The sequence below is a fragment of the Trichomycterus rosablanca genome, chromosome 25, assembly GCF_030014385.1.
Source record: "Trichomycterus rosablanca isolate fTriRos1 chromosome 25, fTriRos1.hap1, whole genome shotgun sequence".
NCBI classification, from domain to species: domain Eukaryota; kingdom Metazoa; phylum Chordata; class Actinopteri; order Siluriformes; family Trichomycteridae; genus Trichomycterus; species Trichomycterus rosablanca.
In genome coordinates, this window is record NC_086012.1 from 7,388,139 (window position 1) to 7,412,563 (window position 24,425).

The 24,425-nt window shown below is 40.2% G+C and overlaps 2 protein-coding genes and 2 non-coding genes across 5 annotated transcripts in view; 1 reads left to right on the forward strand and 3 right to left on the reverse strand.

Moving 5' to 3' along the window:
- ncapd2 (non-SMC condensin I complex, subunit D2) overlaps positions 1-7,148 on the reverse strand; it is a 42,149-nt gene extending 35,001 nt beyond the window's left edge. Inside the window, exons 1-8 of the mRNA XM_062987817.1 lie at positions 7,064-7,148; positions 5,518-5,635; positions 3,667-3,742; positions 3,513-3,571; positions 3,260-3,435; positions 1,631-1,776; positions 1,145-1,272; positions 614-737 (exon numbers count right to left, since the gene is read on the reverse strand). Coding sequence (XP_062843887.1) covers positions 614-737; positions 1,145-1,272; positions 1,631-1,776; positions 3,260-3,435; positions 3,513-3,571; positions 3,667-3,742; positions 5,518-5,635 — 827 coding nt within the window. The 5' untranslated portion in view covers positions 7,064-7,148. The remainder of the gene's footprint in view (positions 1-613; positions 738-1,144; positions 1,273-1,630; positions 1,777-3,259; positions 3,436-3,512; positions 3,572-3,666; positions 3,743-5,517; positions 5,636-7,063) is intronic.
- Positions 2,650-2,975, reverse strand: LOC134302942 (small nucleolar RNA U85). The gene has a single exon (XR_010007610.1). It is a non-coding gene; the product is annotated as a small nucleolar RNA U85 (small nucleolar RNA).
- On the reverse strand, positions 4,287-4,612 carry LOC134302941 (small nucleolar RNA U85). Its single transcript, XR_010007609.1, has one exon. It is a non-coding gene; the product is annotated as a small nucleolar RNA U85 (small nucleolar RNA).
- A 2,076-nt stretch (positions 7,149-9,224) lies between the features above and the next one.
- On the forward strand, positions 9,225-20,429 carry mul1a (mitochondrial E3 ubiquitin protein ligase 1a). Of its 2 annotated transcripts, none has more exons than XM_062987827.1 (5): positions 9,225-9,283; positions 11,536-11,713; positions 14,493-14,580; positions 16,586-16,706; positions 19,387-20,429. In XM_062987827.1, exons 2-5 carry the CDS (start codon positions 11,594-11,596, stop codon positions 20,078-20,080), a joined length of 1,023 nt encoding a protein of 340 aa, XP_062843897.1. In that variant the 5' UTR covers positions 9,225-9,283; positions 11,536-11,593; the 3' UTR covers positions 20,081-20,429. The 2 variants fall into 2 exon arrangements, with proteins under 2 accessions (XP_062843897.1, XP_062843898.1); XM_062987828.1 differs by lacking the exon at positions 9,225-9,283 and adding an exon at positions 9,287-9,307.
- The last annotated feature ends 3,996 nt before the right edge of the window (positions 20,430-24,425 follow it).

Consider the following 24,425-nt stretch of genomic DNA (forward strand, 5'->3'; position numbering starts at 1 on the left):
TAGAGCCATTGGTAGAGAGACTGCATGTAGGTAGGGAATCCTGCACATGCAGATATGATTAATGACAAAACAAAGCTGATATGTTGCCCTATGCTACAATGTAAAGGTTGAAGCCTAGCAAAGATGTTATATTTACAAATTGTGTTTGAAATAGCTTTGATATTCTGGCTGCAATTGCTTTTAGGATCATCTTATTTACTCATGTTATAGACTGCTATCTACTTACATTGTTTACAGTATTCTGATAGCTAAAGTAGTTCTGGTCATGCTATTTATATATAAGGAACAATTCTACATTGATACCACATTCACTATAGTATGGTGATTTTTGTATTAAATAAAGCCTAACGCTGTAATGATAAGACAGTAAAGTTAGCTGTGAAGCGTTGACAAATCCCTAGGTGAAATTGAGCTGACATTGTATAAAGCCACAGTATGAGGATTATCAGAGAATGTAAAGACAGAAATATATTATTGCTGAACCAATGACAGCCATTTTAAATGTACTTTAGCTTTTAAATTGCTTATGCATGTATAAATGACAATGAGAATACTCTAAAGATTAGACATCAGTTTACTTCTGACCGAGCTCCAGCATTAGGAAAAGCATTACCTCATGATTTCTCCAACGATGGCTCTGACTCCATACTCTGAGCTCCAGGAAGCCACTGCCTGGGCACAGACTGAGGAGAGCTGCTCAAAGTGCTGCAGCAGTTGAATCACTTTCACACATGCTCCTGCACACACAAGATACATTTTTGCTTCTTATTATCATGCAATCACTATAACCAAGATTGCATTTCGCAACTCCATCATCGAATTTTTGGAGCACCTTACAGGATTGATTTTGGGGTTTTTCTTATTTTTATTTTTTTGCTAACTGTAGCGTAAAAGGCAACTACCTGTCCTGACATTAATGTAAGAAGTTAAAGTTTATGGTCAAACATTGTCCCAGACAATTTTGTATCTACTATTCACCTAACTTACATGTTTTTGGACAGTGGGAGAAAACCCATGCAGACAGGGAGAAAATGCCCCTGAAAAAAAAATATGTCATCCAACACAGAAGGAAATAAATTACAATACATATTTTACACTTAGACACAGAGAAGCCCATGCTGTTCTTGTGATGTCATGTACTAACCAAGCATGTGGTTATATTTCTTCACCATTACTCCCAGCACATGAATGATGGCATCACGTGTGGATTTGCTCTTCATATGACCGATAGTGGGATTCTCCAACAACTTGTAGCAACAGCAGGTAACACAGCTATATGAAAGAGGAGGACACAAAGAAATGCAAACCAAAAATTATTTAATTTGCTCTGAATTAATGTGCATAGCCTAATCAGTAAAAAGAAAAGGCAGTGTCAAACGAGAAAGGAAGGAAATGACCTTTCAAATTAAAAGTTTTTCTTAAGTCTTTCAACTTTTTAATTTGGTTTCTTCTTTGTGGGGGCAAAAAACTCCAGACATTTATTTTAATCACATGCCCAGTTTCTCGACATTTTTTTTTTTTTTAAACACACAGCTTGGTAAAAAGTAATAATAAAATGCAACAGCTTTGCAACCTCACTGCAAGCTTTGTGTTCACTTTCTGAAAGAAAGCTAAAGAAATAAGTTCCCACCTGACAAACTCCTCTTCCACCAGTGAAAGGCTCCACAAAGAGCGGATATCCAGCTGAAGCAGCTGAGTTAGACATTGCAGTACACTCTCTCGGTCACTGTCCCACTGCAGCAAGCCCTTACCAGATGCCTTGTCCTTTTTGCGACCCTGCAACACACCGGTTTATTAAGCTGCAAGTCACTGGATTTATCCTGACCGCTTTCTACATTATTATACACAGTCTCATTACACTATCTTGTTCAGTTAGAATCTAAACTAGTGTAATGAGGCAGTCTTTTGGCTAAGATTAGGTTGACTGGAAAAAAAATCCAGGAATGAGGAAGATTAATCACTGGCTACGATAAAGAAAAAGTGTTGCTTACTAACCCAATGCAAGTAGGCAGTATTCTGCACTCAAGAGAAGAATGCAAGTATAACACAGCTGATGTAAAATATAAACATGACGCTTGCAAAGAAGAAAGGCTGCAGTTGAATATTGTTAGTAGCAGTAAGGTATTAATGTAATTAGCTACTCAGTTCATCAAATTATAAAGTATTACTACTTGATAAAAAGGACACAAGGTTCAAACTTAGCAGAGCTGTCAACCACCCAAGTTTACAATTGGCTATGTTTGATTATGTTGTACAATACATGTTTGTGCATTGCATGCAAATATTTTGGGTGGAACAGGGCCAAACGCAGTTAACAAAAAAAAAATCCGACAAAGTGTCAGTACAATAGTATAAAGTCTGGGGCGGACCCTGTGGTGTAAAGTGAAGCAGTAGTGAATCTTTATAATTTAATTGATTAAAAAATATTGTTATAGTGCAGCTCTGGTATTGACTATTTTATTAATTGAAACATATGCTGCACTGAAAGCATCATTTAATTATAATACAAGGAAAAAATTTACGTGTTGGTTGAGTTAACCCACCCTTTACTAATACAAGTTGTAATAGTGTAGGTTGTGTAGACTATTTGTGGATTGTGGACACAAGCAAGGCAAAGGAGGGAAATCTATGAGGATTCCTGCAAAACGTTGCCCTCAGATTACCAAAGAACATGGTCAAAGCTGTCTGACGCAGAGAAATGTGAACTCGCTTTCTGACCGAGAGGTACAGAGAGAAACAGAGAAAATGAAAGGACAGAGAGAAGAAAAGTAAATGTAAGCTACCAATCATGTTCCTGGACCCATATCTTTGGGGAAAGGGATTATAAGGATTGGTTGCTAATGTACTGTAGGTGGGCCCTTACAGCAAAGCAGCCAATCTCCACTACTCAGCCAAGATTACCCACCAGTCAGAAAGCTACAGAACACGATTCCTCAGCCATTCAGCTCAGAGTTGCCTTAGACTCATCACTGGGCTTAACCAATGATGTTTGACAGCATCCAGCACCAACAGTCAATATAATGAGATCTAACAGCTTTTCAGATTGTTGCACAAATACTAGGCAGAGTGGGACAGGTTTAGCAGAGAAGGAAATACTGTAAACAATGATTTGTTTCTGAAACTAGTAGCAGCTCTCCTCTTGCTAGACAAACTATTGTTGTTTATGACAGCACTTTGCTTACAGATGATACATAGTGGTTCACATGAATAAGCATTCTAAGACAAGCTTTTTGGCATGATACCCACAGCAGTACAGTACCTTGCTAGGTGCAGTGACTACAGTTTCCCTGCATGAGTCGCTCTCCAGATTCTCTGTAAGTTTACAAAGCAGAAATACACTCATCTTGACAGCATTCAGCTGCTGTTTGCGGTCAGGTGATGACAGAGAGCCGTCCAGAAGAAGAGATGGCAAGGAGATGGACAGACCCTGGACCACTGAAAAGACATGGGAGTTATTAACGAATCAAGGGAGATGTAGCCTCCTCAGACAAAACACATTTGAATGCACTAACCTTGTATAAGCAGCTCCAGGGTATCTTCTTTCAAAACCACATCCACTGTGCGGCAGTGCCTTTAAAATTTGACATCAAGCACACTTACACCATGAATATACAAGCCATCTTTAACTACAGAGCAAGTGCAAGAAAGATTTAGAGCTGTACTCACTGAAGGACACTGTATGCTGTATCGAAATGTTCCAATATGCACAGGGCACCCTGACTCCTCAGAGCAGCTTTAAAGCCTGTTAACAGCAAGTATAAATGTACTTAATTAAACTGTAATTTTTGTCTCATTAGGTCCAATGGTTATTTACAAAACAAGTCTATTTACAGTATGTAAAATGCCACATTCTATTTGAAAGGAAGTAAGGAGCAAAATCAAATCCAATGTTCCAGATCAAGACCTAATACTATTCCTGGTTTATTACTATAACAACATGTATGAACAGCAGCCATTTGAGGGTGTGCAATTAGTTTATGAACAGACATTCGCACAGTTAGTCTGCTCACAAACACAGACAGTACTAAACACAGCATCTATGATATACACTGATCAGCCATAACATTAAAACCACCTCCTTGTCTCTAAACTCACGGTCCATTTTATCAGCTCCACTTACCATATAGAAGCAGTTACTCTACAATTACTCACCCTTTGTTAATACAAGTGTAATAGTGTAGATTGTGTAGACTTATATGTAGATTTTAACACGTTGCACAATGAAAATAAACAAGCACACAAGCAAGGCAAAGGAGGGGGAATGTATGGGGATTCTTGCAAAACGTTGCCCTCAGATTACCAAAGAACATGGTCAAAGCTGTCTGACGCAGAGAAATGTGAACTTGCTTTCTGACCAAAAAGTAAAGAGAAAAATAGAGAAAATAAAAGGACAGAGAGAAGAAAAGTAAATGTAAGCTACCAATCATGTTCCTGGACCCATATCTTTGGGGAAAGGGATTATAAGGATTGGTTGCTAATGTACTGTAGGTGGGCCCTTACAGCAAAGCAGCCAATCTCCACTACTCAGCCAAGATTACCCACCAGTCAGAAAGCTACAGAACACAATTCCTCAGCCATTCAGCTCAGAGTTGCCTTAGACTCATCACTGGGCTTAACCAACTGTTTTTGTTAGCATCAAGCACAAACATACATACAAAAGAAAGAAGTAAAACAGTCAATATGATGAGATCTAACTGCTTTCCAGATTGGGAAAGGTTTATCACCAGAGAAGGAAATACTGTTCACAATGTTTGCTGCTATTGCAATTTGTTATTACACTTATATTGAAATGTGCACTGGTTAAGGCATACATACCTAGAAAGTTCAACAGTAAATACTGTAAGCATATAGAAAACAAGTGTAGCATAAACCTTAAAAAGTGTCTGATTAAAAAAAAACAACCATTTTGTTGTTGGCTTGTTTACACACCTATCATACAACAGTTGTTGTGAGTGTCCTTGCATTTTCTCCCAATTTGTTCTAATCAGTAGTCCCAACACTGATTTGTGGGGACCAAAGCCAGCACACATACCACCTAATAAACCAACAAAAGTTGGAGTACCGTGTCAACCGTTTCTTCTCATTTTTTTTTTTTAAATGATATGCTTTGAGGATCACACAATGTGACAACCACTCGTGCCGGTACCTTGAACAGACAGTTGGAGTTACTGTTACAGCAGTAAGGAGGTTTTTTCCAGGTTTTTCCACTGTAAGCCATATCCAGCTGTTTATGCTGAGTACAAGGTCAGCCCGGCAGTACATCTGAGACTCGGGTCTCTGCTATAGTGGGTTACTGAAATATCAATGCCACCAGCATGCCCCTCATTAATTAAGTAGTTTGTTGACCTTAATAGTGTTAGGGTGTTACATTCAGTACTTAAACCAGCATGACATCACTTCCCTAAACCATATTGATTTCAGTAAAAACAGATCTCATTGTAAAGCTTTGACTTCATACAATGTAGGCTACAGAATTAGCAAGGGGGATTTAAACATAGAATGTAGACTAATACTTACTGTTGAGAGAAGAGGGTAGCTGTTTGGGTGAAAGCACATCCTGCACCACATACTGGTTGATGGCTCCTGATTTTAGCAGATCATCCAAAGCAACTGGCACAACGAAATCCCACGACATCTGAAAATGATGGTGTTTTTAAGTGTGTGTGGATAAGCTATGGAAGACTCATCTTGGGCATGCAACAGCCAGCTAGGGCATGAAGGCACATCCTGAGTCCCAAAAGCCTCCCTCAACATTGCGAACCAAAAAAGGGAAAATTTATATATACACCAATCAGCCATAACATTAAAACCACCTCCTTGTTTCTACACTCAGTCCATTTTATCAGCTTCACTTACCATATAGGAGCACTTTGTAGTTCTACAATTACTGACTGTAGTCCATCTGTTTCTCTGCATGCTTTGTTAGCCCCATTTCATGCTGTTCTTTAATGGACAGGACTCTCCCAGGACCACTACAGAGCAGGTATTATTTAGGTGGTGGATCACTCAGCACGGCAGTGACACTGACATGGTGGTGGTGTGTTAGTGTGTGTTGTGCTGGTATGAGTGGATAAGACACAGCAGCACTGATGGAGTTTTAAAACACCACACTGTGACTGCTGAACTGAGAACAGTCCACCAACCAAAAATATCCATCCGGCAGCGCCCTGTGACCACTGATGAAGGTCTAGAAGATGACCAACTCAAACAGCAGCAATAGATAAGCAATCGTCTCTGACTTTACATCTACAAAGTGGACCAACTAGGTAGGAGTGTCTAATAGAGCGGACACAGTATTTAAATACTCCAGCTGTGCTGATGTGTCTGATCCACTCATACCAGCACAACACACACTAACACATCACCACCATGCAGTGCTGAGAATGATCCACCACCGAAATAATACCTGCTCTGTGGTGGTCCTGACCATTGAAGAACAGGGTGAAAGCAGGTTAAAAAAGTATGTAGAGAAACAGATGGACTACAGGCAGTAATTGTAGAAATACAAAGAGCTTCTATATGGGAGGTGGAGCTGATAAAAGACAGCAAGTGTAGAAACAAGGAGGTGGTTTTAATGTTATATGTTATATACTGTATATATATATATATATATATATATATATATATATATATATATACTGTATATATATACACACACACACACACATACTGTACATACACGTTGGTATTGGTAGAGCAGTTTTGCTTGGTGAACGACCTGTTTAACAGTGTAGATACAATAACAAAGAACAAGTATATTGCTCTCACAATTTGTACAAAATAACATTAGACCTTATACAAACAGACACACATTTATCACGCTAGCAGCGGCTCCTCTTTCTTTTAGAATTTAAATACTCGAGTTGCTTTATGAAGACCATACTACTGTACTACCTAGCATGTAAAACACTAGCAACGCCACTGCTGTGTACTAACAACTGTTTGAACGTTAGCTGAAACCAACTGGTAGCTAATAAGCGTTAGCTGGCTAGCATGTAAAAAAGAACGCAGCGGAATAAAAATACAACTTAAAGCGAAACAAACACGACGCAAATATACTTACTGTAAGCGAAGTGAAATCTTTAGCACATAAAAATGTCTGTAAAAGCGAAATACACTAAATTGTTCTCGACGCGCTTCTGTGGTCTTGTGGACGGTTAGAACCGAAGCTTTGAATTCTCACACGAGCGCGCCAACGGAACTGCGTCCAAACCCCGCCCATTTTATTTAATAAAAGTCTTTCAATAAAATTTCAGTCTGATTAAATAATATATAAATAAATAAAACGGAAACAAAATAACAAAACAAACAAACAAACAAAAAAAAAAAACACAAGAAACATCCACTAATAATAATGGAAAATTAAAGTATGGTTTCTAATCTACAAATTGTACAACCTTCAAAAGTCTACATAATACATCCAGTAGATAAGATAAGATAAGATAAGATAAGATAAGATAAGATAAGATAAGATAAGATAAGATAAGATAAGATAAGATAAGATAAGATAAGATAAGATAAGATAAGATAAGATAAGATAAGATAAGATAAGATAAGATAAGATAAGATAAGATAAGATAAGATAAGATGGGTGGAGGAGTCTGGTACTGAAGGAGCTTGTTAGGTCTCCTACAGACTCATGTAGTGGATGTGTGGTGATGTCCAGGATGGATGACAGCTTGGCTATCATCCTCCTTTCTCCCACCTCCTCTACAGGTTCGAGAGGACAGTTCAAGACAGCCAAGAATATAGAATATATAAGAATATAGCCAATAATTAGATTTGTTTGTTTGTTTATTAGGATTCTTACGTCATGTTTTACACTTTGGTTACATTCATGACAGGAACGGTAGTTACTCATTACACAAGGTTCATCAGTTCATAAGGTTATATCAAACACAGTCATGGACAATTTAGTGTCTCCAATTTACCTCACTTGCTTGTCTTTGGACTGTGGGAGAAAACCGGAGCACCCGGAGGAGAACATGCAAACTCCACACAGAAAGGACCCGGACAGCCCCATCTGGGGATCGAACCCAGGACCTTCTTGCTGTGAGGCGACAGTGCTACCCACTTAGCCACCGTGTTTCCCCCAAGAATTAGATAACAGCCAAATTAAATGATGGTAGTTTAGCGGCTTCTTGTCTAGTGGAACGTAATCAAACACTTTTCAGGTTTCTTGTTTAGGAAATTGAATTTAAAGAAATAAGATATTCTTGTAAAATAATAATAATAATAATAATAATAGTAGTAATAATTGGTCAGTAATTAATAATAATGAAATTACTGATTATTTTATTCATTATAATATGAATCCTTTATTTTACACATGTATATTTGTTTTTATTTATTTGTAGGTTTTTGTCTGTCATCCTCATAACATACTTCCCCCCCCCTTTTTCTCCCACTTTAGCGCATCCAATTTCTACCTGTCAATCATCCTCTCACTAATGCTGGTCCCTGCTCCTGATTGGGGAGGACAAGGCTGCTCCACGCCCCCCTCCAACACGTGCACAGCAATCGAACATCTTATCACCTACACTTGACGAGTGCAGTGCAGTACAGCGCTGTGTATGGAGAGCCACACCCTCTACCGCACTCCTTTCCCATCTCCGTGCAGGCGCCACCAACAAGCCAGCAGAGGTTGTAATCGCACTAGTCTGAGAGAGAATCCCCAGCCGGCTTAATCCCGCCCCTTATCTGAACAACAGGCCAATCGTTGTTCATGTGGCCGCTCAGCCTCAGCTGGCAAGGCAGAGCCGAGATTCGATACGATGTATTCGAGATCTCAGCTCTGGTGAACAGCGTGTGTTTTACTGCTCACCACCTGAGCGGCATCATAACACTTTTGTAAAATAATAATAATAATTATTATTATTATTATTATTATTTATTATTATTATTATTATTAATTATTATTATTACCATTCCACATCTGAGGAAGTAAATTGCAGCTTGTACTGCTTTTGTTGTATTTACTCCTCATCTAAAAACGTTTTACTAGCTTGTACCAAATCTGTGGCCATAATTTCAACAAATGCACTATACACAGTGTCGTTGGGCCAGGATTTAAAACGTTTTTACAATTAGTATAAAATAAGATATGTAGTTTAAAAAAAAAGAATAAAAGGTCGTTTGCGAGTCGACTCGTATTGTTGACTCGTTGAAAAGAACCGGAATGACTAATATGACTCGTATTCAGACAAACCCCGCCTTCTGTGTGTGTTCGAATCGGATGAAACGAGTAAACATTGAACCTGATGAACTTCCGAGTCGCTGGAAGGTAAAGTTCAATAACATTGCTAAAGTTAGTAATTTATTTACATTTATTTTAGTCTGTGTGTAGTGATACATGATGGTTTTGATTTCATATGGGACTGTGATAAGTGTTTCTCTGAAAGGTTGATACATGATAGCTAAACAGCCTAAAGCTAGCGTTGCTCTTTTAAAGTGAAACTGACACCAAAGGCTGAAGAGTCCTATGTGTCGTATGGTGTACTTGGGACATTTAATGTAGGTGGTATAAGGCATTTGCAGTCTTGTCCTTTCAGCCACTGTACTTAGAACTATATAACACGTAAATGCTTATAAGAATAACAAATGTGGCTTAGTCAGGCTCCTCATGATTCACCCTTCAGTATTCAAGGAAGACAGGCATGAACTACCCTTGTTCAAACAGTTGAGTCGTCTAATATTTCTGAATGCTTAAATGGAAACTAGACTTGGAACCTCAGTTCTCCTACCTATAATGTTCTCTCATATGGTTTCTTCAGATCGGTGTTCTCGACTGTCTATTTGTACTTGATTGTGGAAATGTTTACTGAGTAGAGCACTTTTTCATGTCGCCCTGGATATGTGAGTGGATGAGGTTTGTTTGTTTGTTTATTAGAATTTTAACGTCATGTTTTTACGTCAGGTTACATTCATGACAGGAACGGTAGTTATTCATTACACAAGGTTTATCAGTTCACAAGTTTATATCAAGCACAGTCTTGGACAATTTAGTATCTTCAATTCACCTCACTTGCATGTCTTTGGACTGTGGGAGGAAACCGGAGCACCCGGAGTAAACCCACGCAGACACGGGAAGAACATGCAAACTCCACACAGAAAGGACCCAGACCGCCCCACCTGGGGATCGAACCCAGGACCTTCTTGCTGTGAGGCGACAGTGCTACCCACTAAGCCACCGTGCCGCCCCGAGTGGATGAGGTAACAACATCGTGAATGCCTTTACTTGCCTTTACTTTTGTCTATGTAAATTATATTGGGCATCAAAATTTTTGGGGCATCAAAATAAAAAAAAGATCTTAATCAACATTGAGACTTAAGTTATTATAATGATGCTAAAATTGGTGTGATAAATGTTTTCTTTTGTGCAACCTCTTAATAAACCTGCATCCTAATAGAGCTGTGGCTTATAGAATATATACACCAGGCCCGACATGACAGCTCAAACCTTAATAACATTCACCCTTTCTTTGCATTTTCCTCATATTTATTCCAGTCTAATTATTGCCTATCCTTTTGCCCCTCACTGGCTGAGAAGAGCCGAGACTATCACTGTCCCCTCTGACACGCCACCAGAGAGCTGTACTGTGCACGGAGAGACATCCTATGAACTGAATACCCCAGTACTAGTGCAAGCGCCTCGATCAGGAAGCAGAGGTTTGCAAATGTACTACAGCAATAAAGCCCAATTGGCAAAGCCAGTTGTAGCCTGGTCAGTACCACCGCTTGGAATTTAAACAGGAGAGCTTGAGATTTAAGCTTGCCACTCGAGCACGCCACCATTTCTTTATAAACACCAGTCGCACCTGGTGCCCAATTCTGCTTGTTATTGACAATTCCGCTTGTTCGCATTCAACAAAGCGTGTATATTTTCCTACATTTTTTCATTTAAATATGTCGCCTCACAGCAAGAAGGTCCTGGGTTCGATCCCCAGGTGGGGCGGTCCGGGTCCTTTCTGTGTGGAGTTTTTTCAGGTGCTCCAGTTTCCTCCCACAGTCCAAATACATGCAAGTGAGGTGAATTGGAGATACAAAATTGTCCATCACTGTGTTCAATATAACTTTGTGAACTGATGAATGTTGTGTAATGAGTAACTACCGTTCCTGTCATGAATGTAACCAAACGTGTAAAACACGACGTTAAAATCCTAATAAACAAACAAAACAAACAAACAAACATCATTTGAATATTATTCTAGCTCCATATTCATATCTAAGCCATTGTGTCTGTTCAGATGTGCTAGAGCTAGGATAATGAAAGTCATACAAACTAAGCTTCTTAAGGACTGAGAAAATAATCTTAAAAATCACCTACAATATCATTTTACATTTACATTTTCAGCATTTACATTTTCAGCATTTTATCCAAAGCGACTTACACAATGAGCAATTGAGGGTTAAGGGCCTTGCTCAGGGACCCAACAGTTGCAACTTGGTGGTGGTGGGGCTTGAACCGGCCTTCTGTTTACTAGTCCAGTACCTTAACCACTGAGCTATCACATTTTGTTTTTTATGTTTTTGCAGAAATTTTGCTCACACACTGTGAGGACTTACTTAGTTGGAGAAGAAAAGAAGAAAAAAGATGGTGGAGGACTTCTCCATTGGGACGTTTGAAGCGGTGTGTTTAGGTTCCAGCGTCGCTCTCTCAGGCGTGTTCTATTATTTCTACAGGAAGAAAACCAAAACACTGAAAAGACTAAATGTGAGGACCATTTTCATATTTAAGTACATTTAAATGGTTCATTTTAAATAATGAAGTAATTTAAGTAGTATTTTATGTAGAATTTTGTTCATTATGATTTTTATAATAATTTTAAAACCAATTATGACAGCAGAGTTGAGCCAGTGGTAATCTTATTAAACAGCTATTTTCCATACAGCTTTTCAGATGGTTGCCAGATACACAGTTTTAGGTGGAACTGTTTGTTATGTTATGTCAATACGCTGACATGGTTGGTTGCACAGATGGGTCAATTTTCTCCAATGCCCTGTTTTGTATCTTGATAATGCAATCCACATTGTTACATTGTCAATCCAGCTTATTCTTAGTCTTCCTTATCTTTGAGTCCTAACATAAGCCCTATCATAACTTCCTCATTACATGCCCAAAGTAATGTAAGTTAATGTGTTTTAGTAGCACTTTTTCTGTTCTGGCCATCTTGTAAAGCTACTCAGTGATGATTATCGTCCTCCATGAGATTTTCAGCAGTTTTCTAATGCACACTACTTATAAGCCTGAATCCGTCCTTCTTCCTCTTCCAGGCTTCACATCCATAATTTGACTACTGGCCAGACCAAGGCTGCGTCCGGAATCGCATACTTAAACAGCACGTACTAAATTCAAGGAGCCTTTGCAGCTATAGTTGCATCATGGGATAGATTATCCGGGTATTTTTCGCGTACTGTTTTATGAATACAGCGGACCCTTGACTTACGAATTTAATTGGTTCTGAAGGGCTGTTCTTAAGTCAAAATTTTGTTAGTTAAACCTGTTTTTTCCCATAAGAAATCATGTAAATAGAATTAATCTGTGCCAGACCTCCCAAACCACCCTTTTACCTAACCATTTTAATGTCTTGAATGGTCTTTTTTGTTATAAATACAACTATATTTTCCCTTAATCTTAAATTATATGAATAGACATTACTGTAATAAACAATAATAAACAACAAAACACAGTAGTACTGTACTGTAAACACACATCACATTTCAGTACAGTACGTGTGCTGTACCATACACCATAATACATTTCCTTCTTTTTTTATAAAATGTATCTACCAGAAACAACAATAACTCTCTTATTTCTCTATTATTTCCTTCTTTATTTCAGTAGTGTTGTATTTTGTAGATGTAATTGCACGAAAGAAAGGCTACTTTACTCAACCGAATTCCTTCTTCTCTCTCACTCACTCACTGTCCCCTCTGTCTGATACACAGTGACAGCTACTGGCAGGTGTAATTATACAACACAACAAATAGTGATTTTTTCATTTTTTCACCACTGCACTTCCTCTGCACCTTCTTTGGGGACATTTTAAATTTTTACAAAATATAAAGAAAACACCGTCCGCTGTCCTAATGTTCAATCACTGTATATATATATATATATATATATAGAGAGAGAGACGGTTGGAGTGAACTTGTTCGTGACATCACGTGTTTCGCGAATTTCTGTTCGTAACTCAAGGGTCTACTGTACTACGTATTCAGACACGCTGCCCGCTCTCACATACTGCTTTCACATACTGTTCAATATGGAAGTATGCGATTTCAGACGCAGCCCAAGGCTTTTATCATCCACAGCTAGGTGGTTTGTTTTTGTGGAACTGAGTTATTTTTGGTGGTATTGCCTGTAACTTTACATTCCTGTTCTTGTTAATGGAGTCCTGAGAATTGCCCCCAGCATGTTTTGTAAAATGTACAAAACTGTGGAAAAATCCCTGTTCAAACAACATCACAAGGTTGACCATTTTATTTTTGACCAACCTTACTTCACCTTACCTCACCACAACTTTCACTTACTGCCGTTAAAATGGCTAAGCATTTAATCTACACCACGTCTGACCTCCTTCACTCAAATTCAAAGCACTTTGTATTGAAATGTGTTTTTTTATGTTTTTAGATTTAGAATTACAAGTATTGTTTATTTAATATCTATTTAAGAGAAAGCTAGTTATCTTTAAGAAAATTAAAGATTTTAGTTTTAGGACCACTACAGAGCAGGTATTGTTTAGGTGGTGGATCATTCTTAGCACTGCAGTGGCACTGACATGGTGGTGGTGTGTTAGTGTGTGTTGTGCTGGTATGAGTGGATAAGACACAGCAGCGCTGCTGGAGTTTTTAAAACCTCACTGCACCATGGGCAGCATCCTGTGAAGGTCTAGAAGATGACCAACTCAAACAGCAGCAATAGATGAGCGATCGTCCCTGACTTTACATCTACAGGGTAGACCAACTAGGTAGGAGTGGCTAATAGAGTGGACAGTGAGTGGACACGGTATTTTAAAAACTCCAGCAGCGCTGCTGTGTCTGATCCACTCATACCAACACAACACACACTAACACATCACCACAATGTCAGTGTCACTGCAGTGCTGAGAAGGATCCACCACCTAAATAATACCTACTCTGTGGTGGTCCTGTGGGGGTCCTGACAATTGAAGAACAGGGTGAAAGTAGGCTAAAAAAGTATGTAGAGAAACAGATGGACTACAGTCTGTAATTGTAGAACTACAAAGTGCTTCTATATGGTAAGTGGAGCTGATAAAATGGACAGTGAGTGTAGAAACAAGGAGGTGGTTTTAATGTTTTGGTTGATCGGTGTATTTTACTGTCAGCTTTTGAAATCATCTGAGCAAAATGATTATCCCTCTTTCATTAGCTACACATAGCTGGTGTGTGCATATTCTAACAATATGACTAATCCAGTCATCATGCCAACCTCTAACATGCATTGTATACATTTGTGATTATGGTTTCAGGAGGCTCCACATATAGGTTTAAATGATAACCTGGTCGATACGTTGGACACAGCACCAGGGAAGTGTTTGCAGTATGCGATTATTAGTGGTAAGTTGGTTTTAAAGGATGATTTGTGCTATTTAAAAAAAAAAAAACTAGATTTATAAAAGAAGCTGGCTGTGTTGTTTGAACAATAAAATAACTGAGAAAAAAGCAGCAATGTAGAACATTCTAGAAGACTTCATACAGCCATGGCTGCAGTGTTTTCAGATTTTACAGCCCCAAATCAGAAAAAGTTGGGACAGTATGGAAAATGCAAATAAAATAAAAATGCAGTGTTCCTTATATTTACTTTGATTGCAGACAGTTTGAATCAAGGATATTTCATGTTTTGTCATCCCAACGTCATTTCATTTGTTAATATACCTCCATACCAGCGTTTCAGGCCTGCAACACATTCCAAAAAAAGTTGGGACAGAGGCAATTTACAGCTAGCTTGTTTCTTTGTTTATTAGGATTTTAACGTCATGTTTTACACTTTGTTTACATTCATGACAGAAACGGTAGTCACTCAATACACAAGATTCATCAGTTCACAAGGTCATATCAAACACAGTCACGGACAATTTTGTATCTCCAATTCACCTCACTTGCACGTCTTTGGACTGTGGGAGGAAACCGAAGCACTCAGAGGAAACCCACGCAGACACGGGGAGAACATGCAAACTCCACACAGAAAGGACCCGGACCGCCCCACCTGGGGATTTAACCCAGGACTTTCTTGCTGTGAGGCGACAGTGCTACCCACTTAGCCATCGTGCCGCCCCTTACAGCTAGTAATGAGGTGAAAAAATTAAATAATGATGTGATTCCAAACAGGTGATGTCAACAGGTGATTGTAATCATGGTTTGGTACAAAAGCAGCATCCAGGAGTCTTTGATGAGCAAAGATGATCAGAGGATGTCCAGTTTGTCAACAAATGCGTGAGAAAATTATTAAAATGTTTAAAAACAATGTACCTTAAAGAAAGATTGGAAGGGATTTGCGTATTTCTCACTCTACAGTGCATAATATCATTAAACGATTCAAGGAATCAGGAGGAATTTCAGTGCGTAAAGGCCAAGGGTGCAAGCTTAAGCTGAACGCCTGTGATCTTCAACCCCTCAGGCGGCACTGCATCAAGAACCGCCACTCAACAATAGCTGATATAACCACATGGGTGAGGGATTACTTTGGCAAACCTTTATCAAGCACTACAATACAGAGTTACATGCACAAATGCCACCTAAAACTTTACTGTGCAAAAACGAAGCCTCATGTTAACCATGTCCAGAAGCTGCATCGACTTCTCTGGGCTTAGAAGCATCTAGGATGGACCATCACACAGTGGAAATGTGTATTGTGGTCAGATGAATCAGCATTCCAGGTCTGTTTTTGGAAAAAATGGATGTTGTGTGTCTCCGGACCAAAGACGAAAAGGACCATCCAGATTGTTATCAGCAACAAGTCCAAAAGCCAGGGTCTGTCATGGTATGGGACTGTGTCAGTGCACTCGGCAAAGGTCATTTACACTTCTGTGATGGCAGCATTAATGCAGAAAAGTACATTGAGATCTTAGAGCAACATATGCATCTTTTCCAGGGACTTGTTGCAGGCCTTATTATTTGCATTTTCCATGCTGTCCCAACTTTTTCTGATTTGGGGTTGTAATATCTTGCTATTTCTCTATCATGTGCATAGCTGGCAGCTAGAATAAATGAAATCAAGAGCGTTACAATGAGTGTGGCTTGTAATTTAACACCCTGAACACAGACTACCTGAGCCTGCTGTATCCATGGACTGAGCCGACAGCTGATTTAACACTGGCAATAACAAACACTTGTTGTCGGTTGAGCAATGGTCAGTTTTCCCTGGAATCATTGGGAGCAATGAAGTAACACACCCGGGACAGGACACAATTACATCAAAAGGCCTCCACAGCACAGCTGTGGATTTGAACCCTTTATTGTCAGTGGTGGGTTATTCTCAGTAAAAGAGTGACACTGACATGTGGCTGCAACAAAAATGCTTTCTGCTGAGTATAACCTTTTTCTGTTTTTTTTGTCTTTGCAGGCACAGTTCAGCCTGTAGGGGAGCCCCTGAGGAGTCAGTTTAGGGAAGGAAGTGTTGGGGTCATTCAGAAACTTGTTCTTCGAGAGCACAAAGTGGTGTGGAATGGTTTGGCACGCACCTGGTAAGAGTTTTCATATTTTTCTTACGCAAGACTCTGACCTGTAAAATGAAAACTCTTGTACATATTTGTCACACTTAATTGTTTTAGATCTGTAAATGTACAATCCCAAATCAGAAAAAGTTGGGACAGTATGGAAAATGCTAATAAAATTAAAATGTTCCTTACATTTACTTTGACTTTTATTTGATTGCAGACAGTTTGAACCTGAGATATTTCATGTTTTGTCTGCTCAACCTCATTTCATTTGTTAATATACCTCCATTCCTGCATTTTAGGCTTGCAGCACATTCCAAAAAAAGTTGGGATGGGGGCAGTTTAGGGCTAGTAATGAGGTAAAAAAAAAAAACTAAATAATGATGTGATTCCAAACAGGTGATGTCAACAGGTGATTGTAATCATGGTTTGGTACAAAAGCAGCATCCAGGAAAGGCGTATGTGATAAGCAAAGATGGCCAGAGGATTTCCAGTTTGTTAACAAATACATGAGAAAATGATTGAAATGTTTAAAAACAATGTACCTCAATGAAAGATTGGAAGGGATTTGCATATTTCTTCCTCTACAGTGCATAATATCATTAAACGATTCAAGGAATCGGTAGGAATTTCAGTGCGTAGGCCAAGGGTGCAAGCTTAAGCTGAACACCAGTGATCTTCCATCCCTCAGACGGCACTGCATCAAGAACCACCACTCAACAATAGCTGATATAACCACATGGGTGAGGGAATGCACAAACACCACTTAAAACTTTACTGTGCAAAAAAGAAGCCTTATGTTAACCACTTCCAGAAGCGGCGTCAACTTCTCTGGGCTCGGAGGCATCCAGGATGGGCCATCACACAGTGGAAACATGTATTGTGTTAAGATGAATCAGCATTCCATCCTTTTTTGGAAAAATGGATGCTGTGTGCTCCGGACCAAAGACGAAAAGAACCATCCAGACTGTTATCAGCAACAAGTCCAAAAGCCAGGGTCTGTCATGGTATGGGGCTGTGTCAGTGCCCTCGGCAAAGGTCATTTACACTTCTGTGATGGCGGCATTAATGCAGAAAAGTACATTGAGATCTTAGAGCAACATGTGCTTCCTTCAAGGCGTCATCTTTTCCAGGGACGTCCATGCATTTTTCTACAAGACCACATGCTGCACACATTACAAAGGCATGACTGTGGAAGAAGAGTGTACGGGTACTGGACTGGCCTGCCTGCAGTCCTGACCTGTCCCAAATAGAGAATGTGTGGAGAATTTTGAAAGGAAAAATGCGACAACGACGACCCCGTACTGTTGCACATCTTAAGACGTATTTGCAGGAAGAATGGGACAAAATAAAAGCTGAAACACTAATGAATCACTGAATCACTTGGTATCCTCAGTGCCAAAACGTCTTTTAAGTGTGGTGAAAAGAAATTGTAACAATACGATGTGATAAATGCTTTAGTGTTCCAATTTTTTTGCAGGTCTAAAATGCAAGAATGGATGTTTATTAATAAATGAAATTAAGTTGAGCAGATAATACATGAAATATATGAGGTTTATCCTGTCTGCAGTGAAATAAAAGTCAAAGTAAATGTAAGAAACTCTGCATTAACTTTTTTTACAGGTAAATGGTTTTAAAATTGGCATGCATTTACAACCTTAGGAAAAAACTATTAAAACTCTACACCCTCATGGTTACACAAACACTCTAACCACCATAAGCACAAGTAAAGAAAGCAAATCGACCCACCACTTTGACGTTTAAAGACTAAATCTATTAGCTAGCCATGATAATAGTCAATGCAGCTGACATTCCATTAGGTTAAACAAGCAAACAACCGTACATTCATTTACTGGCCGCTTCGGGCGGCACTGTGGCTTGGTGGGTAGCACTGTCATCTCACAACAAAAAGGTCCTGGGTTTGATTCCCAGGTGGAGTGGTCCGGGTCCTTTCTGTGTGGAATTTGCATGTTCTCCCCGTGTCTGTGTGGGTTTCCTCCAGGAGCTCCGGTTTCCTCCCACAGTCGAAAAAAGACTTAAACTGAGTGCACAGTGCTGGACCAAAAAGGGCCTTCACCAAAGTGCTACCACATAGTTAGAGGCACATAGTTTTTTTTCTATAATGGATTTAAACACCTGTAAGCGTGCCCAGGTGGCGCAGCAGGATACTCCGCTAGCACACCAGCGCCGAGATTCGGAACTCCTCGGTTCGAAACTCGGCCTTGCCACCGGTCGGCTGGGTGCCATCTAGCGGGCATAATTGGCAGTGCCTGCAGCGGACACGTTGCTAGGGCGGCATGACCGGACTATGTGGGTGGGGTCTTCGAACACTGTGTAAGGACCCTGATTAGCAGATAGTGAGGTGCCTGTGCAGAGTGAAGAAGGGTTCAGCTAAGGGATGCGCTTGGGTCGGAGGAAGCGTGAGCAGCAATATACCCACCTCGAGAAAATATACCCACCTGGGAGAAAATGCATAAATAAAATACAAAAAGTAAATAAATAAAACAACCAAACACCTGTAAGCAATGGGTGTGGCTAAAACACTAAAGACCAATTATTAAAAGGTGTGCCCACATACTTTTGGCTAAAATGTTTTTATTTAGACCTTTTTAGACCAATAATACATCATGAAAATGAATTTTTGAGGCTTTTAGCTTTCTCATATGAGCAATTTCAACACATACGACTGCTGTTCTGTGTTGTGCAGGACAGATCGTGAGCAACTACTCCATGAACGTCTGAACCTGGTGCCTTTCAACCTCGTGGGTGAAGATGGGACGTGCCTGCAGGTTCTCCGTCCGTTGGAAGCAGACGGTCCCGCGATGGAGATGGTGCACGAGAAGTTCCACCAGGCAAGCTATGGCCTCAGTGACTTGCTCAGCCAGTATTTAAGCGGCGAGAAGAGCAAGGGCCAGCTGGAGACAGAGGAGATGCTCAAAGTGGGCGTGTCCATCACTGCTGCAGGCGAGCTCATCCTCGATTCGGACCGATTGATCAAACTTCGGCCGCCGACTGACGGCTCCACGTATTTCCTGAGCACCTCAGACTTCGAGTCGCTGCAGCATGATCAGGAGGGCCAGGCAGACGGCTGGTGGATGCTGACAGCCGCGTGTGCTTTGGTGGGCGCTGGTGTGGTGCTCTGGATGGGGCTTTGCTTTTACCAGCGGAGACGGAGGAGACAGGAGAGGGAGAGAATGAAAAGGGCGTTTGAACAGACCGGGGAGGGAGAGGAGGGCGGAGTGAACCCGTGCGTGATCTGTTTAAGTCATCCGAGAGAGTGTGTGTTGCTGGATTGTGGACACGTGTGTTGCTGCTACAGCTGCTATGAGGTACTTCCTCAACCTAAATGTCCCATGTGCAGACAGAGTATAAGAAGAGTCGTTCCTCTCTATCAGGTCTGATACCGATAGGCTGAGATCTGCTATCAGACACATGGTTGGCCATTAGCACTGGTGGGGATTTTGATGTAGAAAATGTGGAAATCACCTTTTTGAAATTAGTTTCTGTGCAAAATTAGTGTAATCCAGCTAGATCAATACAAGAGCTGATAACCAAAAGAGCCACTTCATTAGTTACATATATATAATTTTAACCCATAATAGGCTTAGTATCTAGCCAACAAGACGATGTGAATGAACGTAAATGTAGTTGCAATCTTTCAGCCAGTTTCAAGCTTGCCTACATATTCATCCATAGGCCATTGCTACTGGCCCATACCAATAAATAATCAGATACTGCTTCCTCTCTGTAGCTATGTATAGACTGTCTTTTGGTAATTTATTGGGATTTCTATGGGTGAGTGTATTGTAAAATATGTGTTGGATGGATACATGTTAATACTGTGCATAGTTGGGAGACACCCTGCAGTTACACTAATGCTTACATCAGAGCATTTTTTAATTATTGAGAATTAAACAGTGCCATGTTATACATTGATATAAAGCACTCAGGCCACCTCCTTATTTCTACACTCACTGTCCATTTTATCAGCTCCACTTACCATATAGAAGCACTTTATAGTTCTACAATTACTGACTGTAGTCCGTCTGTTTCTCTCCATACTTTTTTAACCTGCTTTCACCCTGTTCTTCAATGGTCAGGACCCCCACAGGACCACCGCAGAGCAGGTATTATTTAGGTGGTGGATCATTCTCAGCCCTGCAGTGACACTGACATGGTGGGGGTGTGTTAGTGTGTGTTGTGCTGGTGTAAGTAGATCAGACACAGCAGCGCTGCTGGAGTTTTTAAAATACCGTGTCCACTCACTGTCCACTCTATTAGACACTCCTACCTAGTTGGTCCACCTTGTAGATGTAAAGTCAGAGACGATCGCTCATCTATTGCAGTGGTCACAGGACGCTGCCCATGGGGTGCTGTTGGCTGGATGTTTTTGGTTGGTGGACTATTCTCAGTCCAGCAGGGACAGTGAGGTGTTTAAAAACTCCAGCAGCGCTGCTGTGTCTGATCCACTCATACCAGCACAACACACACTAACACACCACCACCATGTCAGTGTCACTGCAGTGCTGAGAATGACCCACCAACCAAATAATACCTGCTCTGTGGTGGTCCTGTGGTGGTCTTGACCATTAAGGAACAGGGTGAAAGGGGGCTAACAAAGCGTGCAGAGAAACAGATGGACTACAGTCAGTAATTGTAGAACTACAAAGTGCTTCTATATGGTAAGTGGAGCTGATAACATGGACAGTGAGTGTAGAAACAAGGAGGTGGTTTTAATGTTATGGTTGATCGATGTATATCCTGATTATTTTCTTTTTCTCTATAAAACTGTGTTTGGGTTCTTCTTTAGAAAACATCATTAAACCTTTAATACAGAGCATCCTGTGCGTTCCTGCAAGGCTGATGAGAAAAGAAACAGAAACAGCAGTATTTCAACTATCTGAAACCATGACTTTTGAAACTACATGCGTTCTAAGAGGACAATATAAATATACAGGTGGTGGATAAAATAAATCTTTTTTTAAAATACATTTTTCTATTTTTAGGGGTCATTACAGCTGTTCTTTCTGGTCTGCATACCTAATCTGGCATATTTTTAAACCGAATGCTCTTTCTGACGTGACCCTCCTATTTTTATTTTTTTATTTGTGTATGCTTTTTCTTAATTTTTTCCCCCCGATTGAGCATAGTCAATTTGTTTTCCGCTGCGCGTTCAGGGACCCTCTGACTTTTTCTTTTTTTTTATGCATTTTCTCCCCATTTTCCTCCTGATTTAGCGCACTCAATTTGTCTTCTGCTGCTGAGGGGTACCTGATTGCATCCGAGTAGAGCACGTCACTGCACACGCCTCTTCCGACATGTGCACCAATCAGGGTCCTTACACAGCATATGAAGACCCACCCACACACACACACACAGTCTGGTGGCCAATTAGTATCTGCTGCAGGCAATGCCAATTATGCCCATCAGATGGCATCAGATGGTATTTCTGACCTTATCGTTCTTTACAAAACGTAACACCAACGCTGCATTGCAAAAAATATTTATTAACCTCCAACTCACTATAGAACAATCCAAGCTGTTCGCGTAGCCCAATCCAGATTCATTTATTTTTTATACTTGCTTTTACGCTGCACATCAGCGCACAAACTTTGATTGCTCGCTACTTGTTGATGTGCATTTTTGGACGTGGTATCATTACACCCAACACCCAAATAATACCTGCTCTGTGGTGGTCCTGTGGGAGTCCTGACCATTGAAAAACAGGCTAAAAAAGTATTTAGCGTAATAGATGGACTACAGTCAATAATTGCAGAACTACAAAGTTCTCCTATATGGTAAGTGGAGCTGATAAAATGGACAGTGAGTGTAGAAACAAGGAGGTGGTTTTAATGTTATGGCTGATCAGTGTACGGTATTCATTTCACACCATTACTGATCATTGAGCGGTTTCAGCCACACCCCTTAATAATAGGTGTAAACAGTCAGTTATACAAAATCAGTGATACATTCCAACTTCATGAAAACACTTTGTGCCCCTGTGAACAAAGCAAGGTCAATAAAAACATGGTTTGTTTGTTTGGGTACAGTGGCATAATAAACTAGTTTGAACAGGTGTTCAAACTATGACCTGCGGGCCATTTGCAGCCCATTACCATTTTTGAATTGGTTCGCGAGGTATTTTAGAAATAAAATGAAAGTTGGCCTGCTCCCCATCTTCGTTCCCGGACTTAAAACATTAACGTTACACCTACATTAATGTTCCCAAGTATTTGAATAAACATGGTGGCTTCAAAGAAAAGAAAACTAGACAGTGAATGCAGAAGATTTCAGGCGCGCTGGAAAAATGAATATTTTTTCACTAAGTTCAGAGGGAAGTGTATATGTTTAATTTAAAGAAGTATAATATTCTTCATATTATAAACTGGTAAGTAAAATTGTTTACACGCAACTTGAGTGACATCCCATTCTTAATCCATAGGGTTTAATATGATATGGGCCCACTCTTTGCAGCTTTAACAGCTTCAACTTTTTGGGGAAGGCTTTCCACAAGGTTTAGAAGTGTGTTTATGGGAATTTTTGACCATTGTTCCAGAAGTGCATTCGCGAGGTCAGACACTGATGTTGAACGAGAAGGCCTGGCTTGCAGTCTCCGCTCTAATTCATCCCAAAGGTGTGCTATCGGGTTGAGGTGCAGGCCAGTCAAGTTCTATCACACCAAACTTGCTCAATCATGTCTTTATGGACCTTTCTTTGTGCACTGGTGCGCAAACATGTTGGAACAGGAAGGGGCCATCCCCAAACTGTTACAACAAAAATGGGAGCATGAAATTGACCAAAATCAAATCTCTTGGTATGCTGAAGCATTAAGAGTTCCTTTCACTGGAACTAAGGGGCCGAGCCCAACTCCTGAAAAACGACCCCACACCATAATCCCCCCTCCACCAAACTTTACACTTGGCACAATACAGTCAGATAAGTACCGTTCTCCTGGCAACCACCAAACCCAGACTCGTCCATCGTATTGCCAGATGGGGAAGTGTGATTCGTCACTCCAGAGAACATGTCTCCACTGCTCTAGAGTCCAGTGGCGGCGTGCTTTACACCACTGCATCCGACGCTTTGCATTGCGCTCAGCCATAACATTAAAACCACCTTCTTGTTTCTACATTCACTGTCCATTTTATCAGCTCCAGTTACCATATAGAAGCACTTTGTAGTTCTACAATTACTGACTGTAGTCCATCATCTGCAACAACTGCTGTCTGCCTGTGCTATTAGTGGGGTATTCTTGATTTCATAGCAAGGCTGTCCATGCATGATACTGTTTTCTGTCTGACTCCATCTTTGGCAGGTGAAAAGATCTGTTGGACGGGTCGCGTGATAGTCTCAGCTCTCCTCGGCCAGGGCTGAGGTGTTACACGTGGCAGGAGAATTGCAACAGAAGAATTGATAATGATTATATTTGGTAAAGACCATTATAAATAATTAGTAGGTCATACTAAGCTAGACAACATTATAGAGCTTTTCTCATCAACAAATTAATCATTTAAATTCCTGTATAAATATTTTAACTTCTTAATCAAGAATGTTTTTTTTATTGAATTAAGTCACAGCACAACAGTTGCAGAAATGGTTAAAATTTGAAAAATGCCAAGAAAATCGTCCCTTAAAAACAATTTTTTGACGTTTCACTAGGGGGCACAAGAGCTTTATATTTCTCACTGTAAAGCAGTTAGGTGGCACAGTGGTGCAGCTTGAGAATAGGTACCATACAACAACGTG

Coding starts and splice junctions, on each gene's coding strand:
- mul1a (XM_062987827.1), top strand. CDS start 11,594: ATGGTGGAGGACTTCTCCATTGGGACGTTTGAAGCGGTGTGTTTAGGT. Junction 11,714..14,492: donor AAACACTGAAAAGACTAAAT/GTGAGGACCATT, acceptor TTATGGTTTCAG/GAGGCTCCACATATAGGTTT. Junction 16,707..19,386: donor AATGGTTTGGCACGCACCTG/GTAAGAGTTTTC, acceptor TGTGTTGTGCAG/GACAGATCGTGAGCAACTAC.